Here is a 19,703-nt window from a genome sequence, read left to right as displayed (position 1 = left end):
ATTCCCCATAAAAACAACATATATAGACCTCACATGTCAGGTACTGCTGCTGTACGTTACCTGTCAGCTTTTCAGTAAAGAGTTATGTGTCATGTAAAATTGATTCTAACCCTTCTTCATTATTTAAGGTTCACTCTTTTCCCGCTGGGAGAACTCAACTTCCACATAATAGCCGTGGGCAGTGGGGTTATAAGAGATGTTATAATTAACAATACAAGCAAGTGTCCAGTAACTTACGACATTGTTCTGCCAGAGCAATACCGAGTGGATCCTTCCGAGCAGCAAATAAAGATAAAAGATAATAAGTGAGCCACATTCGACTTTATTATAATAATATTTTTCAGAAAAGTTTTGACCTATATTTTAGTGACACGTATTTATTGGCTTTAAAAATCAGTCATTCCCGGTTTGATTTAATATAAATTTTACTTTAATGTACGAATATTTTTACAGACTGAAAGTACCACCATTGAAATGCGGTAACTTTATAATATTGAACGAAGACAATCTCTTGGCGCCTGGTACGAGTCGTACTCTTCACATCCAGTTCTTGGCCACAGCTGCCAGGACTTTCGAGGAGACTATCAACTTTATCATCAGCGACACTTGTCCGGCGGAAGCCCAAGGGGTTCCCTTGAGACTTGTAGGGACCGGTGCTATGCCCACCTTAGATTTTTGGAATTTGGAAACAACGTTCAGGGAACACTTAATTGTCAAAAATTTGTCCGAATATAAAGTTCCTGAGGTTAGTTTTCATTCAGTTTGAAAAGGAATGTACATAAGTAATTTTGTATAATAATAAAAGTATGAATATATGAACTACACAATATTGATGACTAGCAAATTTTGAGACAAAAAATTTTTGGCTTACAAACGAAATGCCTGTGATGTGAGGTGATTTATTAACATATGCTGTAAATATTGTTATGACATTTTAGTCGTCACCTCATTGTGTCTTCGTGGAAGATTCTGTAACGCTGCATTTCTTCTGTGTGACCGTCAATACGAGCTACACAGCGGCGATAGACCTCTACAATAATGGATTGGTGGCCTGTGCCCTAACTATGAAATTGAGTTACCAAACCAATTCCAACCAAGACATATTTTACCTAGATAAATATGAAACGCATATTGAACCTCTGCTTCACAAAACTTTAGGTGTCATATTTTACCCAAGGGCTTTGCAGGTAAATTCAATTCCTTTATTACAAATTATTTAATAAATACATAAAATAATGACTTTTTCCCGGAGACGCTTGCCACGCTCTCTGCATATGCATATGTACGAGTATGTTTATCCACATTCATAACTCATTTCATGCAAGCTCAGCGGTTTCGAGTACTCCTGACTCAGCCTAACTTTGCCATGTCGTCCTTAATTTGATCAAGGTACGTTCGTCTAGGCTTTCCCACTCCTATATTTCTATTTACACTCTCTTTGTATACTTGCTTAATCAACTATTTCTTTAATTTTTTGCGTCAAACCTAATTATGTACGTGTTGTTTAATATTTCTTTAAGGAATACCGGGCTGTCCTCGATATAAGATTGAAATTGCTTGATAATCAAGAACAGTCATTCAAAATATGTCTCATTGGCGAAGGAGTAATACCGAGAATACAAATGGTTTCTCCACCTATGAGACATAAAGTGCACCTTTTAAAATTTCCTGTCACATGTTTGGGCTCAATGAGCAATAATGTTATACGCTTTAAAAATGTTAGTTCAGCAAAGAGTACTGTAGTGGCGAAAGTATATCAGTTGCCATACGAGTCAAGGCCAATCTTTTGGCTGACTCCCGCGCCGGATTCAAGTCACATGCTTGTTTCCTGCAATAATGGTAATTATGATATATAAAATAAAAACAAATAAACTATTGTTTTATTTTTGTATATATATACATATATATTAGTGAACAATAAAGCATTTACTTACTTAAATCCTTTTTTATTTTAGCGGAATACAGTACAAATATCAAAATAATAATCAGTCCTCGTGAAATAGCTACTTTGAAAATGTTTTACAGTCCGATTAAGAAAGGAAGGAGTTCTTGTGACGTGAAACTGCATATACTCAATAACCCTTACGAACACTTTGAGGTGAAATTACAAGATTTTTTTTAATATAGACTTAAGTGGAACTACATTAGTTTTAATATCTTGTTCTTATCTTTAAGGTTTCTTGTGAAGGTGAAGCTTTTATAGAAGACGTCATCATTATAGGCCTCGAAATGCTTCCAATGGATACAGATTTAGAAGCTTATCGATCTTCTGCAGAAGGGTATTCATTTTAATATTTTATTATTCACCAAGGGTAGAAAGTTGATTTATAAGTTCGGTAAGCTTAACAGGTATCTGACTACAGGTAACATTCGCTCTCGTAGGTAAAGTAAGAGTTATAAGTAAATTTTTCGTAGCCATCAACTTAACCCTCCTCTTTCAAAAATAATTGGGGGTCAGACGAAGGGAAGCAGTATTACCTAAGTATATTACATTACAGCGCAATATTTATTTGCAATAATTTCATAATTAATATATATTAAAAAAAAATTAATACATGTACGATTAAAATCAAACCTATTAACATGACCATTTTATCATTGCAACAGAACCATGTCAACTGTATCTACTGTCGATAGTAGAAAGAAGAGTAAAAGCGCACCTCTCGTCAAACGAAAATCCAATCCAATGGAACCAAAGAGAAGTAGGCGCACAATGGGGTCCCATTCAACCAGTTTCGAGAGCAACGAATTGAAATATGTTTTAGATTTTGGTATGAAATTCAAATTATCAACTATATAACAAACTACGAAGCTTCATTAAAAAAAATTATGAACGTGGATACAGCGAAAAAGTATTCAGGGATCTTGGCGAGTAAAAAGATGTGGTCTTTGTCTATCCCTCCGGGAAAGAGGCGTGGTTTTATGTATGTATGTATAACATACACATTTAATATAAATAAATAGGCACCATTTTTAAACAATAACAGGTGGATGTGAGCTGTCAGTAATGGAAAAGAGGAATATCATCTTGATAAACAATTCTGACAAAGTATATAAATTCGAATGGCAAGAGGTGGATCACGTTTGTGTTAAACCGTCCATGGGATATATTTTGCCAGGTGAAGAAAAGGATATGGAAATCATGTTTCTCTCGGTTCAACCGGTTTCTGTAAAGAAGGTACCTAAATATATTTAAAAGAGTTAATAATATCATTATATTTCTTATCCTAATATTTAAAGTAGTATTAAACTTCTTTTAATAGCAGACAAGAATAATTTTTACGTATTTTTATCCCGAATGAAATAAAATAGATTTATTGTCCAAATTTGATACTCGTACAATGTAACACTTTTTGTCGTCAACATAACTTAAGTCTACCGCTTCCAAAGCGCAGGTGTAGAAGATTTGATAAATAAATTAGAAAGTTGGTAACTACAAAAGAAGAGAAGGTGGTGTTTTTATAAGTACATAGATCATGAAGTTTATATAACTTGAGAAGATAGTCTGGTAATTATCGACTTCAGCGGATGTTTATTTATAATTTATAAATGCTTCTTTCAGCAACTACTGCATTGCTCACTGACCGCAATCAGTTACGACTCCCTAAGTTTTGATTTCAAGTCGACCAGCTGGGACAATCGTCAAGTCGTTACAGTATTTAACCATGACAGGTATGGAACTTACAAAACTTTTTTTATTATTGTTAGTACGAATGAAACAGATGAAGACGCAACCAAAACTAACTTCAGGATGATGATGATTCTTGAATATGCAGCCATAACATTGCATATAAAAATACTGTTCAGTTTCCGCTGGTTAATTAAGTGTATTTTTGATCATTTTCTTATCAAAAATATATTTTATATTACTCTAATTTGAATACGCCCAATATATATTATTACCGCATTAATGTTTAGAGATGCGTGCTTAAATGAAAGATGTGAGACGCTGATTGAAGAGCAGAACCAGCCTTTGCCTGAAGATATGTTGGGAGTGATTCATATGATCATCGTCTTCTCTGCGGTAACAGAGTATAGTAAATACTCGTGTACTCTACCAGAAGAGAAATCTTTGAAAGACACATTTGTTTATCAGGTATCTCACCAGATATTTTACAATTTGTAAAGTAAGTTAGGCGAAATGTTGCAACGCCGACGCATTGTAAGTACTCTTACTGGCTTCTAAGACTGGAAGGTTTAACCCTTTCCATGCGGAAGCATTATTTCAATTTCGCTGTCTCTGTACGGGCGGTTTTGTATTAAGGCCCTTCTATAAAACGATGGGCGAGATATTACGTCTTAACAAAACTGGTTCTACTGTACGGAAGGCGTATTATTGCGTTCTGTAATTTCTTTCGCTAGACGCGGATGGCGTATTATTTCGTTTTCAAAATTATATAGACAATTTTGGTGTTGCCATACCTTGAAACAATAACGTCTTTATAAGCAGAAATGAGCAAAATTGAATTATGATTAAGAATAATGAACATTTGCTGCAAAAATACAAAAAGAATATCAAATATTTATATAAAATTACTTGCATATATATTTTTTTTATAAAAAACTGAAATATGTAGTAAATTGAAATCAAATTTTTATTAATCATAATAATTTTTTGGGCAACTGGGTATGAGCAAGCATATAAGCAAATTAACACTCAGTTTTTTACATACTCATTTTACATTTTTTTATATTATTTTATCATGCTTTTAAAAAAAAATCTATGGTTATAATAAAATGTAACGAGGGTAGCTTAAAATTTAATTTATGAGGGTACAATAAGTAACTGGCTAGTTGACATATCTTGTACATTGTATCGTGTTTTTATTGGACATGGTGTTATCGGATTTGGAGAGTCATCATAACATTTCACTTTATTTTGTAAAATTCGTTGCGGTATCTTAAATACTTGAGATTCTTTGACCTCGTCAAAAGTTTCGGGAGAAATTTCATTGTTTCTTCCTAGTTTTCTAGATAAAATACTTTGCGACATCTCATCATCGTCGATAAAATTTGGTTGCGAATATGGTTCATGCTCGTCAATTTGAGTCTCATCTGAAGATTTATCTTTAAAAATATTATCGTCGAGGTAAAACACATTATTAAGAATTATAAGTAATAAACTTACCAATTATATTATTCTCCTTTTATTAGACTTTTTATATAAAAAGCTTACAACACTATCGGCGTAAACCATGCACTCGTATCTACATAATAATAAGTAAGTATTTTTCCACCGTTTCACGTAAGGTTGTTGAGTTTATAACTACAGTACAGGGGAACCAACTTTCATATTGGTCTAATCGTTTAACACAAGGAATTGTTTTGGACGCAATAATACGCCCACCGTGTGGCCAACGGTTTTTAGTTATACGTGATAATACGCCAGCCGCATGGAAAGGGTTAATATTTATTTGCTTTTAAATTTTTCAAGTCAATCTTTACTACCGAAATACAAATACCTTGACTTTATATATGTTATAAAAGAAAAAAAGCTGAGAGCTTACTTGGACTATTTTATTATTAAAAACTAAAACTGACAAATACCAAACTGTATTCTACACAGACGAGAACATTCACGTTCAACATGAAAAACACAGGCAATGTACCATTGAAATGTACTTGGAGCTTTGTCATTGATGATGAATTTCCATTAAGGATAGACAAATGTGAAAAGGTAAACATTATATAAGTCTTTAGATATTAAAATTATGTGTTTCCAAATGTATTGTTAGTAATTATAATGAATATCCTAGATAAGCTAAGCTATACTCGTAAGTTGCAAGGCGTTTGTATGTAAAGTAAGTTATTTACAGAAAACTAAGAAGAAAGGTAAAATAAAGGCAAATACTGAAGAAAATGCATCGGATGGTAGCCACAGGGAAGATAATGTCGAACGTGAGGGTTCCAACCAGGATGAAGGAAAAATTGACGAGGATAATGCCAAAATGGATGATAATACTATGCCAGTATCGCAAACAGAAAAGGGTAAGATAACACGAGAATTGTATCATAACTTGACAGTCAAAGTATAAACGATACAAGCTTATTGTTTTAATTCCAGCTCCAAGTAAAGTAACTTTATTCAGCGGTAGCAATGGAAGAGAAAGTGTGGACACTTGGTTTGAAATAGATTTACCGTTTGAAATAACTCCTGATAAAACGTGCCTAAAACCCAACCAAAGTCAAACTTTTAAAGTTACATTTGCTCCGCAAGATGCCTTCTTTTATCAAGTTCGATTATTAAGCATGATTGGTAAACAATGAATTTTATGATATTATGTGGTAAACATAAACTTATATGTGTAATTATTTAATTAAAGATTTGCATATTATTTTTTTTATATTTCTTCAGATAATTTGGATCCGTATGATCAGAATGCGTCTTGTAAAATATCAGCACAATCATTGATACCTTACTGCCACCTCGATTTGCCAGAAAGTGATTATTTGACATCAGGACGAAGAAAAGTTACCGGCGGTCTTGCGTTACCAAAACATATGAGCGTATTGGAGTTCAACGTTTTAGGGAATGGCTGCTACAAAAAGTAAATATTTATCAAATTAAAGTAGGTTCATATTATGTCATGTTTGTTAAAATATGAAAGCTAAATGGGTAATATTAGGACCCTCAGTTAAAAACATTGTAGCGCGTGGAAATTAGTTCTTATTTTTACATTATATCCTTGTGTAATTTTTCATATGCCTTGTGGCTGTACTGGAAGCAGACTTACAGAATAGAACCATTCCCTAGCTTTTCATAGATATTGAAAAGGCGACTAAGGGTTAGGCTTATAAACGTGGGGTTCTTGTAGACCATGGGCTAGCAACCTGTCACTATTTGAATCACAATTAAATGTAATGATTTAATCTCAATTAAATGTAATGATATAATCTCAATTAAATGTAATGATTTAATCTCAATTACATGTAATAATTTAATCTCAATTTAATGTAATGTAATGATTTAATTGGGATTCAAATAGTGGCTAATAGCCATACAGCCAAACGTGGCCTTTCAGTCTTCTCGAGACTGATGGCTCTGTCTACCCCAAAAGGGTAACACGGGACGTACACTTATGAATGTATGTATTTTCATATGCCACAGGTACCGAGCTTTAAAATGCGTCATTCAGTTAATAGTCACTTTATCTATAATATTGCGCGCGACTTATGTATGTTTGGTTAAATTTTCAGGTCGTTCAATGTGGTAAATCCCACAAGCGAAGCATACGAGTTTATATTCGAGATGGTGTTGCTGGACAAGCCGGAACTGATTCCAGTTCATTGCGATACATTGAAGGGTTATGTCGAAGGTGGTACTTCCACAGAAGTCACCTTTACTTTCTCTCCCACAGCGCCTGGGGTAAGATATATTGTCACACTCATGAATTCAAAAAATAGTATTATCAAAAGTTTTTTACTGATCTGATTACAGGTTTATGAATCCCAATGGAAGTTCAAAATACCAGTTTACAACCTAACAATCAACTTATTAGTTGTGGGAGTAGTAAGAGAACCAGATGTTGTGTTTGTACCTACGATCTTAGTTATAAAAAATTCATTAGTCGGGTTCACCGTTCACCACGTCGTAAAAATAAAGAACAACGAAGAAGAAGGCCTAAAGTTTGAATTCAAGGGCAACTCATTATGTAACGAGTCGGGCAAAACACCGGTCATAGTTGAACCGGAACAAGGAATGTTGAAACCTCGATCCGAGACTCCCATTAAGTAAGTGTACGAGTACAACCTTAACACATTCTTATCACTGAAATATGTCCTCGTATAATGAAATATTTCTTAGGAATTTCGGAAAATTCTCTTTTAGTGCATCCTTATCCCAAATAAGGAACCTACATGCCAAACTTCATATCACAGCGGATTAGGCTATATGCTGATATGTCAATCTGTCAAGCTTTCTGTTTTATACATTTTACCTTTGAATTTCAGAATAAGTTACACTCCAATTGAGGACGGTCCGCTCTCTTTTAAGATATTTTGTAGTGTATGCTATATGGTGAAGTATTTGACGCTGTGTGTTAACGCATTGAGTTTTTCTATTAAACCGAAAGTATCATACTATATAATCGGGAATGAGCATATCCTAAACCATGAAGTTATTACTAATATTCATTTGGATGAGGTACATTTCTTACATCAATATTTTTATTCAAATCTGTTTATTAAAAAAATGGTATTTAATTTATCCATCAACACACCCAAAAATATGATAAGATATCACAGTGGAAACTGTGACGGGGGCAAAGCACCTACAAACGTCTTTTGTAGGTATACAAAGAAACCATAACTCATACATAAGTAGTATTGCGGTATATTCACCTTTACTCAAATTATTAGGCTGTGCAAATTTTCTCAATATATATACGTATAAATTCGGTCATTTCTGCAGACGGCGTCGACCTATCAACGGACAATACCATTCAAAATCCGCAACGATGGATCTGCGACGTTCTTCTTCGACTGGACCTACAATTGCAGCAAGGTAAAGAAGTACCTGACGGTGACGGTGGAGCCACAGAGCGGGCACGTGGCGCCCGGCAACGAGACTGAGTGCACGCTCTACTTCACGCTCATTCAAGTGCCCGTGCAGGCTTTCCCAGTCACGCTTAGTGTAAGTTATGCTGAATATTTTGATACATTATATTGTTTGCTACTCTGTGAATTCTTAACTATACATAAATTTAAGGGGTTCAGTTCTAGAAGTAACGTGTTTGATGGCGGGTTATCCTAATATTGGTTTTGAACACTTCTTTGGAAATTGTGGGAGGTGTCTCTGAGTGTGTACTTTTTACACCCAAATGTGATTACACACTACACCTAGCTTACGTTATAGGTTCTACCACCTGAAGACTCAATTCTATATTTTTATTATTATAGCTTCTAATATTGTTGGCAACAGGGTTCTTACAAATATGATCTGCAAGAGTCAACGACACGCTAAGTAAAGTTACATATAAATGCCCCTGTTTTCTTCCAGATATCGGATGGCCCTGAATACAATATTTATCTTTACGCAATTATTAAAAAACCGCTATATCACTTCACATGCATGGATATTGACTTCGGGAAATGTATTGTCAACGCACCGGATGCCACTTATAAGAAAAATTTAGCTTTTGTCAATGATGACACTGTTCCTGTAATGTATGTATAGATAAGTAATATCAATTTAATACAACTTTTTTATTCCTATAATGTACATAAAGTGTAGAAACTGTACTACAAAAGGTGGACGGACCTAAGTTAGAAGGATAATCTAATAGTGTGATGATGACTCGGTATTGTCCTAATCATCTTCGCGTCTCTTTTTTTCAGTTTCAGTTTAAATTTTGCAACTATACCAGAGTTATTCGTCGATTTCCATGAATTACCAGACATCCCTCCCGGTAAACGTGTAAAGATTCCAGTTTACTTCCGACCGAAGCAAGTTAAAGAATACGAGTTTAAGTTGCAATTCTGGGTTAACTCACTTTGTGAAGAAATTGTTTCAATTAAAGGGGAAGGTTAGCTTTTTGGAAGTTTGAGATCATACCTATTAAATTATTACATTCAGCTCATTAATTTAATTGAAAATAAAATTTACCATAGATTAATAAGGTACGTCAAGTAAATATACTTAAAACTTAAACCAATATTTGTAATAATAATAATTAATAAACTTCAAGGTATTCCACTTCTATTCGACCTCTACGAAGGTTGCCAAAAAAGTTTCAACTTGGGACCGGTGAAAGTAGGGGAGAAGATAATAAGGACTATTGAGGTTATGAACCATAGCAAAGTCCCGATCGAAGCCACTTTTATATTTAGAGATATGTACCCAGTGATCGAAGACACCGACCAGTCCGAAGCGACCAGCGTGTGTCTCAGCCCTAGTGCGACTACACAACCTGATGCGGGGCCTTCGAGGTGAGAAGAATATAAATTTACAGATCATACATAATATTCAGAAAGGCTTTAAAATAGCATAATAATGTGGATGTAGCATTAACGAGGGATGTAGCGAAAAAAGAGTGTATGGATTGTAACCAATGGGAAATTAATGGATACAAACAATTGTTTTATAAGCTGGTCTCCCTTTGATAAAAAGGAACAGAAGAAAGAGAGGCCATCATTTTTAAGTCTTGTTTCGCATCTGTGTGGTTGCTGCTAGAATAATTGAAATATTTGTAGAAAGATTCCTAGAGCAGTTAGAAAAATTTACCTACGAAGTAACTTTTCTCATGATGACCATACAACCAGAGAAGCTTCTTATTTTGAAACAGTGCTTTTGAAAAAACTGTTATAATAAGGACAGTTTCAGTATTAATATTTGTAGAAATAAAGAAGGAATATCGTTTTAGGGTTAAAATGTTGCAAACTTACAAAGAAGACAAAATACGTGAACAAATAGCAATGGACATCCAGAATGCCTTGTCGTCCCTAAAAGTTGTACCTAATAAGTGTAGAATATTGCCATACAGAAAAGTGCCACTGAAGATACAGTTTAAACCTAACGGGATGATAAGTGACCTTAATGTTCAGGTATATTATTATTTATCAATTTGGAAAGCAAATCAATATCTTTTGTTTACTTAAATGTATAAAGATAATATTGATCACAATGATTTACTTTATTTAACTAATGTTGTAACTATCTTGACAGTTAAATATGAAAGTTTTCGAGTTCGAAAGACCACTAGTGCGCATTAGTGGTAGTGCCACCGGCATGTGCCTATGCTTCAGCCAGAATTCGCTGCAGTTCGGCCGCGTGCGCAAGCGCGGGTGTAAGATACTCAAAGTCATGTTGATGAATAAAGGTGATTTTGGCACAAGGTAAGTTGGGTTTGCTTGATCTAATCATAATTGCAATTCAAACTATTTGTGAATTTTTTCAATAATTTTTCTACGATCTTTTTGAGCAATACTTAGTTATATTTCATTAGTTATACATTTCATTAACAGGTTTTGCTGGCAGCCGTTGATATCGGATGAGTTCACGATATCCCCGATGCAGGGATCTATTGCCGCACATACAAATGTCACCTTCACTATAGCATTTAGGCCACTCAATCACAATCCATTTATTAAAGTGTGGGTAAGCAAATATTATGATTTTTCAATAATTAAAACTAAAAAAATAATTAAAAAAGAAAGGAAAGAAGAACAACGTAAGAATGCCACTGCGCTTCTGTCAATTGGCATTATTCTTTTGTGAATAGGTATCTAAATTGATTTTTCAGCTTCTGAACTTCTCTCAATTCATTAGGCCCAAAATTTTTTTTTTATTTACAGGCCAGTTGCAATTTAGACAACTACAATCCCCTTGAATTAGCCATGTACGCCACGTGTGTAGATATGGGCAACTTTCAGAACAAGACCTTGTATCTCGAGTGTCCCGTTCGCGAAGTCAAAACTGAGTACCTGAGCGTGACCAATAGGTAACGTTGTGACCTAATCTACGAATATGTAACATATCAAGGATAGATTAATTGTTGATTAAATTATAACAGACAGAGATGACTCTAGTAGTGCGAGTGTTAATATTTCTTCTGTAGAAATATCAGTTGAACAAGTAACTAAGTTAATTAAAGTACTTGACCCCTTCAAGTTGGCTGGACCTAGGGTTGCCAGGTAGCCAAACCTAATAGCTGGACAGACCAGCCAGTTTGTCCGGACATTTGGCTAAAAATAAAATATAGGGTATATTATCGGTAGTGGACTCTTGTCGCCTGCGCTCGGCGGCGCGGTGGCGGCGCTCGCTTGTTTGCGAAATGTAAAAAGCCTAACAAAAGCTGGACAAGACGGACGCCGTTTATTTTGGCCGGAAATTCGATCAAAAAGCATAACTATGTCCGGCTTTATCCGGACGCCTGGCAACGCTAGCTGGACCGGATGATCTGCCTGCATCTTATCGCGACTGCCGAAACTATTTCCATACCCTCTTTACACATACATACATTTAACAGTTCTGATGATGTCTGGCTTGTATTGGGCGAATTGTCTGGATCTGGTCCATTCGAGATACTTCGTGAATTCAACATTGAACCTAATTCTACATTTGAAATACCCGTCAGTTTCAAGCCCAAGACCTTAGGAAAACACGAGGTTTGATTAATTTGTAGATAAATATTTATCAATAGATAAGCTAGAAAAAAATCTGTGCTATTGTACATAGGTACTTATTTAGTTCTGTTTGTCCTTTGTCTCCATATCCATTTTTTTACAAAAGCTTTATTAAGCTTTGTGACTTTGTAAGCTGTGCTTTTTATATTATGGTGGGAGTTAAGCCTGTGTTTATTAAGTTACTCTAGACATGCTTAGTGATGTAAGGATTTATGATATACTTTTCGTTTTTAGTGCCAAGCGTTATTCTCGCCTCTTGGTGAGAGCGCTTTATTTGTCAATTTGGTGGGCGTAGCGCAGCATCCGAACCCTAACGGTACACTCACTATCACTGTTCCTGCGAAGGACTTCCATATAGAGGACCTGCTTGTATACAACATTACAGAGGTTTGTTCATTTGCATCATCACACTTCCGTTATAAGTACGAGATTGGTAGCCAAAGATTCAATAATTCTAACTTTCATGTTTTAATTACAAATTACACTTTTCTTGCAGTTTCCAGAAACTTATATAGTGTCCACAGAAATTTTGAGAGTTATACCTGATAAGTTTGAAGGGCACTTTGAGATATTACATCCGGATGTTATCAAGGTTTGGGGCGAGGCGGCCGCCACTTGCCATTTAAAGTTTGTATGCTACGAGGAGTGTGAGATGCAACTAAAAGTAAGTTTAAAAAAAGCTAAAATAAATCATACAAATAGGAATTGATTTTATTTACATCGATATATTGAACTAAAATAGTTTTTTCTGGATTAACAATGAAATGGGTTGATTTATTTTTAAATTAGGTATATTTTTTTGATGTCCCTGATTTACTATGAATGCCTTCCGATGGGATGAGGCTAAATGCCATTGATAAAGTACTTTATTGGTTGCTAAGGGTTAAAAGGTTTTAGTATAAAGATGTTCATTCGGTCTATTTTATAACAGGTATTTTTTATTAATGAAGAGACGCGGGAGTACCAGTATTACAACATCACGGCGGTGGTGATGCCAAGCCCACTTGTGGACACTATAACTTTCGTGGCGCGGGCGCGGGAAATTTTCCGTAAAGAGCTGACCGTGAGCAACCCGCTTGGCGAAGATTCTATGTTCTCAGTGCGGTGCGATAGACTTAATTGCCCCGAATTAATAAAAATTGGGAGGAATTCAGAGGTAAACTTTTTGATATATGTGAAAGTGCCATGAGACGGTGTTGGCCTGGGTCTTGGATGTTTATTTATATAAGTACTTACTAGCTGTCCCGGCAAACGTTGTTTTGCCATATAAATAACTTTTAAGTAATTTGTAGTTGAAAAAAAAAATTAAGTGTGGACAACCCTTAACACTTAGGGGTATGAAAAATAGATGTTAGCCGATTCTCAGACCTACTGAATATGCATGCAAAATTTTCGGAGGAGTACGGAGACAAACATTGTGACACGAGAATGTTATATATATAAGATTTATTATAAAATATAGTATCGTTGAGTTAGTATCTCGTAACACAAGTCACGAACTTACTTCGAGGCTACCTCAATCAGTGTAATTTGTCCCGTATATATTTATTTATTTTTAGGCAACTTTGGTGCTGACTTTTAACCCTCTCGTAGTCGGAGAGAGTGAAGATTACTTAGAAATAAACAATCCCTTGGTCGGTTCATACATATACAAGGTGGTGTTAAAATGCTTGCCAGCCAAGGAGAAGAGTTTGGAGTACATAACAGAGCTAGGGAATTGCATTCCGATACGACTCAGGGTTCAAAATAATACAGATGTTAAGACAGAATTCATTACTACGGTATGCATGTTCTTTATTTTCTTACTGTCACCCATTGACTTATGCGAGTATTTTACTTTTAAAATCATTGCTATCACTATTTAATCTCAATTCCATCATTAAATTAAACGTGTCCTTTCATTCAGTCTTTTTTTAAAAGTATGTTTGACTCTATCTACCCCTAATGGACAAAGACGTGATTATGTGCAAGTATGTATGAATTTCTTATCGTTGTCATAATGAATAATATGATTACAGGCTTCACATCCGTGTATTTTGGCAGAACCGCAATATTCGCTGTTACCATTTGAGAAAGGAAAATTCTTGGTGTGGTTTGAACCGACACAGCATGGAGTGCAGCATTGCAAACTGTCTTTTGAATCTCCAGTCGCAGGAGAATTTGTGTAAGTATATTTAGATCAAATTAGGTCGATCGAAAGTAAGAGTTATCTTATTTCTGAATTTTCGCAACAAATGCAATAAAATTTACATTTTACAGTTTCAATATAAAGGGCAAAGCGACTGATCCGAAGCCTCAAGGTCCTTATGAAATCAAAGCTGGAGGATACGCTACAATAAAGTTCAAAAATGTATTTGAGGATGTCAGGATGTTTAAGATATCTGTGGATCAAGATGAGTTCTACGTGAAAACGGTGTACGAAACAATTAAATCGAAAAAGGTATGACATTTAATGGTATGTAATATTTATCATTGGATGTCATGCGTCGAATATGCTTCATAAGGAGAATTTTCTTACTTATTGGCCACAGAAAATATAGATTTAAATTAGTTATAGAAAAGGTAGAATTACGAAATAACTAGGTATATTTGTACTATTTCCGTTACGTTATCGCTACATTGAGGCATGTACCTTCTACAACTAAGTATTAGACGCACCAAATATATAGAAATGCTATCATATAGCACACTTATTACGTATCACGACTATGATTGTGTATAAACAACTAAAATACTATCTCTAAGATATAAACTAAAGAAGTTTGCACCTATATAAATAAATATTACATATTTATTTTGCAGGACATAAAAATTCCAGTTTACCTGAATGAAAGGCCGCCACAAGGGTGGAGCAAGGAGCCTACAGGCTGCCTCATTGTCGAATGTTACGATCCTCCAGACCCAAAGGCCAGCTGGACTTATTTCCTGCAAGGAATTCCTTGACCTTATTTCGATTACATGTTTTAGTTTGTAGTTCTTTTGCAGTTCCATTCCCATGGTGTTGTGCTGAGTAAATACATTTTCATTTATATGTATGATATATATTATTTTTATTTCCTGGATCAGTGTAATAGAATTATAAAATATACTCTACAAGAGTACGTTCGCGGCTCCGAGAATGCACAAAACCCTACATGTCAAATTTTAATATCTAAATTTGTGCCGTCTTCGATGCCAGTCAGTCAATCGTTATTACATAATTTAAATCTTAACGTAACGACTTAATTATAAATGATTATGTCAATGATATAAATTTATAGGAAGAATTTTTTACAAAATTTATTATTAATTTTTTGAATCGTTAACTTCCTGACACTTTAGTGGTTGATAAGTTTTTAAATCAGACAAAGAAAATTTACTTAATTTTAAAAAAACAAAATATTAGACAACATATGTACATTTATTACCATTCAGTAACACTAAAATCTTGTACAATATCTTCTTTGTCAACAATGTCATCAGTTTCTTCTTGTGGTATCTTCTTTCTAGCTTCCTTTTTCTTCTTAGTTTTCTTAACTTTAGTGGGCTTGGTATCCTCTTCTCCAAATTTAATATTATCATCTTCACTATCCGATGGGAATAACACCATTGGTCCTTTCTTTTCGTTCTTAGGTTTAGCACCTTCTTCATTCGCCAATTTAGGTCTCTTGATCTTTGGCAATTCTCCAGCTATTTCATCATTCTTACTTATTTTCTTGCGCTTCTGAATCTTGTTTACCTTGTTCCAATTTTCATAGTAGGTGAGTAATGGTGTGCCTTTTGTTCTTATACTAGTTTCCCAAGCAGTGACCATTTTGTCATCACTTAAAGCAAAACTAACTTTACTTCGTTCAATCTCAATAAACTTCGAATTTTCTTCCATTTTTTCTAGCAGTTGTCTTAATTTTTTCGTGTAATTTGCCACGGAACAAGTTTTTTGGAATTGCTTTAGCTGCAACAAATATAAAGGTTAATAAAAAAACTTTGCATAAAATATGCAACCCAACTAATATCATAAATACGAAAGTCAGTTTAATTGTGTTTTTTCTTTACGCGTTATTTATTGAACCAATCTTTTATTATACCTTTTATATTAAAACTTATATAAAAATAAAAAACCAATATTCTTCTGAAGGTAACTAAGGGTAAAAAGTAGTTTGACTGTATAGGATAATAGAGATATACCTTTATCACTGCCAGTAACATGACATCTGGGAAACAAATTGTATGGGAAATGCTAGCTGTGTACTCCAGCAGCAAAGCATACACTCTCTCAATGACGGAATCCTTAAATCCATTCTCCATTAATTGGGATTTAGCACACCTTAGGATGCATGAAAAGTCTAATGGTTTCATTGAAACTTTTTTATGTTTTTTATTGAAATCATATGTAGTCAAAACCTGAAAATATAACATAAAATTATTCGATATGTAACTAAAAATTGTAAATATAAATTATGAATATACAAACAAATATAAAAATACAAACCTCCACTAAAAATGGTAAAATAGGGATAAAAGTATTTGTTTCTTTAGATAAATTTATCAGTATTTCAACACAGTGAAATCTTAATGGGTAATATTGGTGTGTAGGTACTAGCTTGATTGTGTTAGTTATAACCATCACCAAGGGATAAGTCAGAGGCTGCAGTTGGGACTTGTTTGATGTTGCTGCTAACAAATCTGCCCACAGATGTAGAGAGTTTATGAACTGCCAGTTGTATACTGCTTGGCGACTCTCTATCTTCTGTACAACTATAGCATTTCTCAAATGGATAGCCAGTTGTCTGATGTACAGAAACACATGCTGGTATGAAACATTCAAGTCCAAAGTGAACATCTCCACCAATGACCGTCTCATAAAATTGATTCCTGGCCAAGTACTTGGACTTACAAACTTACAGTTCTTGACATAAGTCATGTACATTGTCTTAAGTACTTTGTCAAGCAATGTTGCTTGCTGATTCCGTGTGATTCTCAATATACAGAGGAATGCTAAGACTCTCACTGTTTCTTCACCAGTGCTCCAAAAAACAATAAGTTTTTTAAGTGCCTGCTTGGCTGTTCTTCCAAAACAAGCTACATACACACACATCTGATGTAAATGTTTAAGAAGCACAGTCAGAATATTCTCAGATGTAACACCTCCAAGTAACTTCAATAAGTCAGTCAAGTAAGCAGACAGTGGTCCTTTTACTTTCACAAAGTGTTTACAACTTTTAGGGTCTTTTCCAGACTGCTCTGTGCCTAAATATTTCTTTATTGCATTTGGTAAATAAAGGACACACATTTGTATAACAGCATTGAATATTGAAGAACCTGAAAGTGTTAAATACATTTATTTTTATGTGTGTTCATAAATTTAAATAGTAAGAACTTGATTATTTCTATAACAAGATGTTGAATCATATGGAGTTACAAAAATTACTAATACAAATGTGCACCTTCCACTTTATACTCTCCCTCTGAAGTGCCATCTTCACTGGTTGCACGCATCATAGCTGCATTGAATGCTTTAATAACAGTAGTGAGTGTGGCAAGCTTCACCCTGCCATCGCTTTGTAGTTCAGCCTGCCATTGAGACACCATTTTAAGGGAGATTTTTCCTCGCACTGGTTTGGCTTCCTCATCCTATAATCAAATATGCATTCAATTTAAGATCTTTAAATATATTTTACACAGTTTGCTACAAGTTTCAATGAATTATGAGATCAAGCCGCATGCCAATTCTGCATATAACAATCACATAAGGTTAGAACATATTTATAAACTTATAGTATCTTGAGACATTTCAGTCAGTACACATTTGTAAAATATTACATGCTTACATAACACAAATATTTACAACAAAATGTTGTCACAGGTAATAATATTAAGCACAACAATGTTACCTCAAAGTCACTCTCATCGCTGTCCCCTTTGAGTGGTCCTGGAACATGTACAGTTGCATCATCATCATCAGACTCCTCATCTTTATCGTCTTCAGAGTCTTCATCAAAGTTCAAGAGATTTTCATCATTTTCCTCCAGGAAATTGTAGAAATCAGGGTCAATCTTTTTTAATTTCTCTAAAGATTTTTTATGACTCTCAGCATTTAACTCGTCTTCAGAATCTGCAACATAATGAATATTTAATATTGGTTACAATAATAATTTAATATTGGTAATGCATAATAGAACATCATTTAGATTTTATATTTAGACAATATTTGTGTGTAATTCCATTGTATACTAGTATTTGTTCAATCAGAATTATGACTAAAATAGAAATTCCCTTTACACTATCTGTGCCTATTGAAAAACGACCCAACTACATCTGGGGATTATTTAAATAGAAAGTGATTCAAGAAGAAGGTTTACTTATATAACACAAGTACCCAGTGCAAAGCTGGGGCGGGTCACTTATTTCAACAAACTGATATCTTCATTTCATATACCCTTAAGCCAGTACCAATGTTATAATGTAAACTTAATTATTATTTCCCAATAATAATAACACACAACAGTGTTTTCTTTTGCGACACGACCACCATACACATCATTAACCCTTGGAGCTGTTTCAGCAGCACTGCTATGGAACTCATACTTACATAGTTAATGTAAATAGTTTGCTGTAAAAATTTGAATTTGGAATTCCTAACCAAAGAGAATAAATTTGTGTTAAAAGTGAAAACAAGAAGACTCCAATTTCACATGTTACCTAATATATATGTAAAAACTTTTTAATAAATACATACTAACATACATATATTATACACATATAACAATACATCCTACTACTTCCTACTAATATTATAAAGGCGAAAGTTTGTATGGATGTATGGATGTTTGTTACTCTTTCACGCAAAAACTACTGAACCGATTACCATGAAATTTGGTATGTAGGTAGCTGAAGACCCAGAATAACACATAGGCTACTTTTTATCCCAGAGTTCCCGCGGGATTGATAGGGTTTCCATGCGGACGAAGTCGCGGGCGGCCTCTAGTACTAAGATAATTTGCCTGACGTTCGATCTAGGTGCTCAAGTGGAGAACTTAGATACATTATTTTTTAATATGTTGAGGGTCTGTGCCTTTTAAGTGTCCAAGGGGAGAGGAGGTCAGAATTTGGGAAAAGGTGCGCACATTTTTTCTCAATCATTAATTCCAATCATCAAGGGCAGCATGAAAAACATAGTATCATAAACATAACCAAACTTGGAATTTTACCTGATTGATCAGTAGGTTTCATTTTGCTGTTTTGTTTTGTGTTGCAGTATTACCAATTACTAAATAAAAAGCACTGAAATTCACCGCCACGCCACAATTATTCTTATATCAGCCACATTAACCATACCATACATCAACCAACAATACTTTGAATTCAAAAACCACGTTGATTTGACAGTTTTTTTTTTCTTTTCTCAAGCCTCCAGTTGAACAGCCAGTCAGCCAAGATCTTTAAAAGTTGTTAATGTCAAACTATGACAATCATTATGGTATAGATATGCAAAGGACCTTGATAAGCCCGGTGAGCCGTAAGCCAAGTCAAAAAATTGTAAATCTGAGGGAAGCACAAAAGTTCCGGCACTGCTATGTGTGGAAGAGCCTGCCGATACTCTA

General features: G+C 34.6%; 2 protein-coding genes across 3 annotated transcripts in view; one reads left to right on the top strand and one right to left on the bottom strand.

Moving 5' to 3' along the window:
- Positions 1–15,066, top strand: part of LOC106143583 (hydrocephalus-inducing protein homolog) — a 36,781-nt gene extending 21,715 nt beyond the window's left edge. Inside the window, 32 exon segments of the mRNA XM_060944900.1 lie at positions 129–305; positions 454–745; positions 939–1,187; positions 1,521–1,839; positions 1,956–2,098; positions 2,176–2,279; positions 2,608–2,771; positions 2,988–3,178; positions 3,563–3,672; positions 3,919–4,096; positions 5,567–5,677; positions 5,983–6,256; positions 6,356–6,548; positions 7,198–7,366; positions 7,439–7,731; positions 7,951–8,143; positions 8,411–8,632; positions 8,999–9,165; positions 9,337–9,524; positions 9,687–9,927; positions 10,362–10,542; positions 10,664–10,833; positions 10,963–11,095; positions 11,293–11,438; positions 11,967–12,105; positions 12,358–12,510; positions 12,620–12,787; positions 13,055–13,279; positions 13,683–13,904; positions 14,142–14,287; positions 14,383–14,563; positions 14,926–15,066. Of these exon segments, the coding sequence (XP_060800883.1) occupies positions 129–305; positions 454–745; positions 939–1,187; positions 1,521–1,839; positions 1,956–2,098; positions 2,176–2,279; positions 2,608–2,771; positions 2,988–3,178; positions 3,563–3,672; positions 3,919–4,096; positions 5,567–5,677; positions 5,983–6,256; positions 6,356–6,548; positions 7,198–7,366; positions 7,439–7,731; positions 7,951–8,143; positions 8,411–8,632; positions 8,999–9,165; positions 9,337–9,524; positions 9,687–9,927; positions 10,362–10,542; positions 10,664–10,833; positions 10,963–11,095; positions 11,293–11,438; positions 11,967–12,105; positions 12,358–12,510; positions 12,620–12,787; positions 13,055–13,279; positions 13,683–13,904; positions 14,142–14,287; positions 14,383–14,563; positions 14,926–15,066 (5,983 nt within the window).
- Positions 15,027–19,493, bottom strand: LOC106129005 (nucleolar complex protein 2 homolog). Of its 2 annotated transcripts, XM_060944916.1 has the most exons (7): positions 19,311–19,493; positions 17,994–18,214; positions 17,547–17,733; positions 16,592–17,421; positions 16,288–16,503; positions 15,531–16,054; positions 15,027–15,048 (listed from the first exon to the last, which is right to left on the bottom strand). In XM_060944916.1, the coding sequence occupies exons 1-7, from the start codon at positions 19,330–19,332 to the stop codon at positions 15,042–15,044; spliced, it is 2,007 nt and encodes a 668-aa protein (XP_060800899.1). In that variant the 5' UTR covers positions 19,333–19,493; the 3' UTR covers positions 15,027–15,041. The 2 variants fall into 2 exon arrangements, with proteins under 2 accessions (XP_060800899.1, XP_013182876.2); XM_013327422.2 differs by lacking the exon at positions 15,027–15,048 and having other exon boundaries at positions 15,505–16,054.
- Positions 19,494–19,703: the final 210 nt, after the last annotated feature.

The sequence above is a fragment of the Amyelois transitella genome, chromosome 2, assembly GCF_032362555.1.
Source record: "Amyelois transitella isolate CPQ chromosome 2, ilAmyTran1.1, whole genome shotgun sequence".
Taxonomy (NCBI): Eukaryota; Metazoa; Arthropoda; class Insecta; order Lepidoptera; family Pyralidae; genus Amyelois; species Amyelois transitella.
Note: the sequence above shows the minus strand (reverse complement) of the source record. Positions and strands in the feature narration are given on the sequence as shown.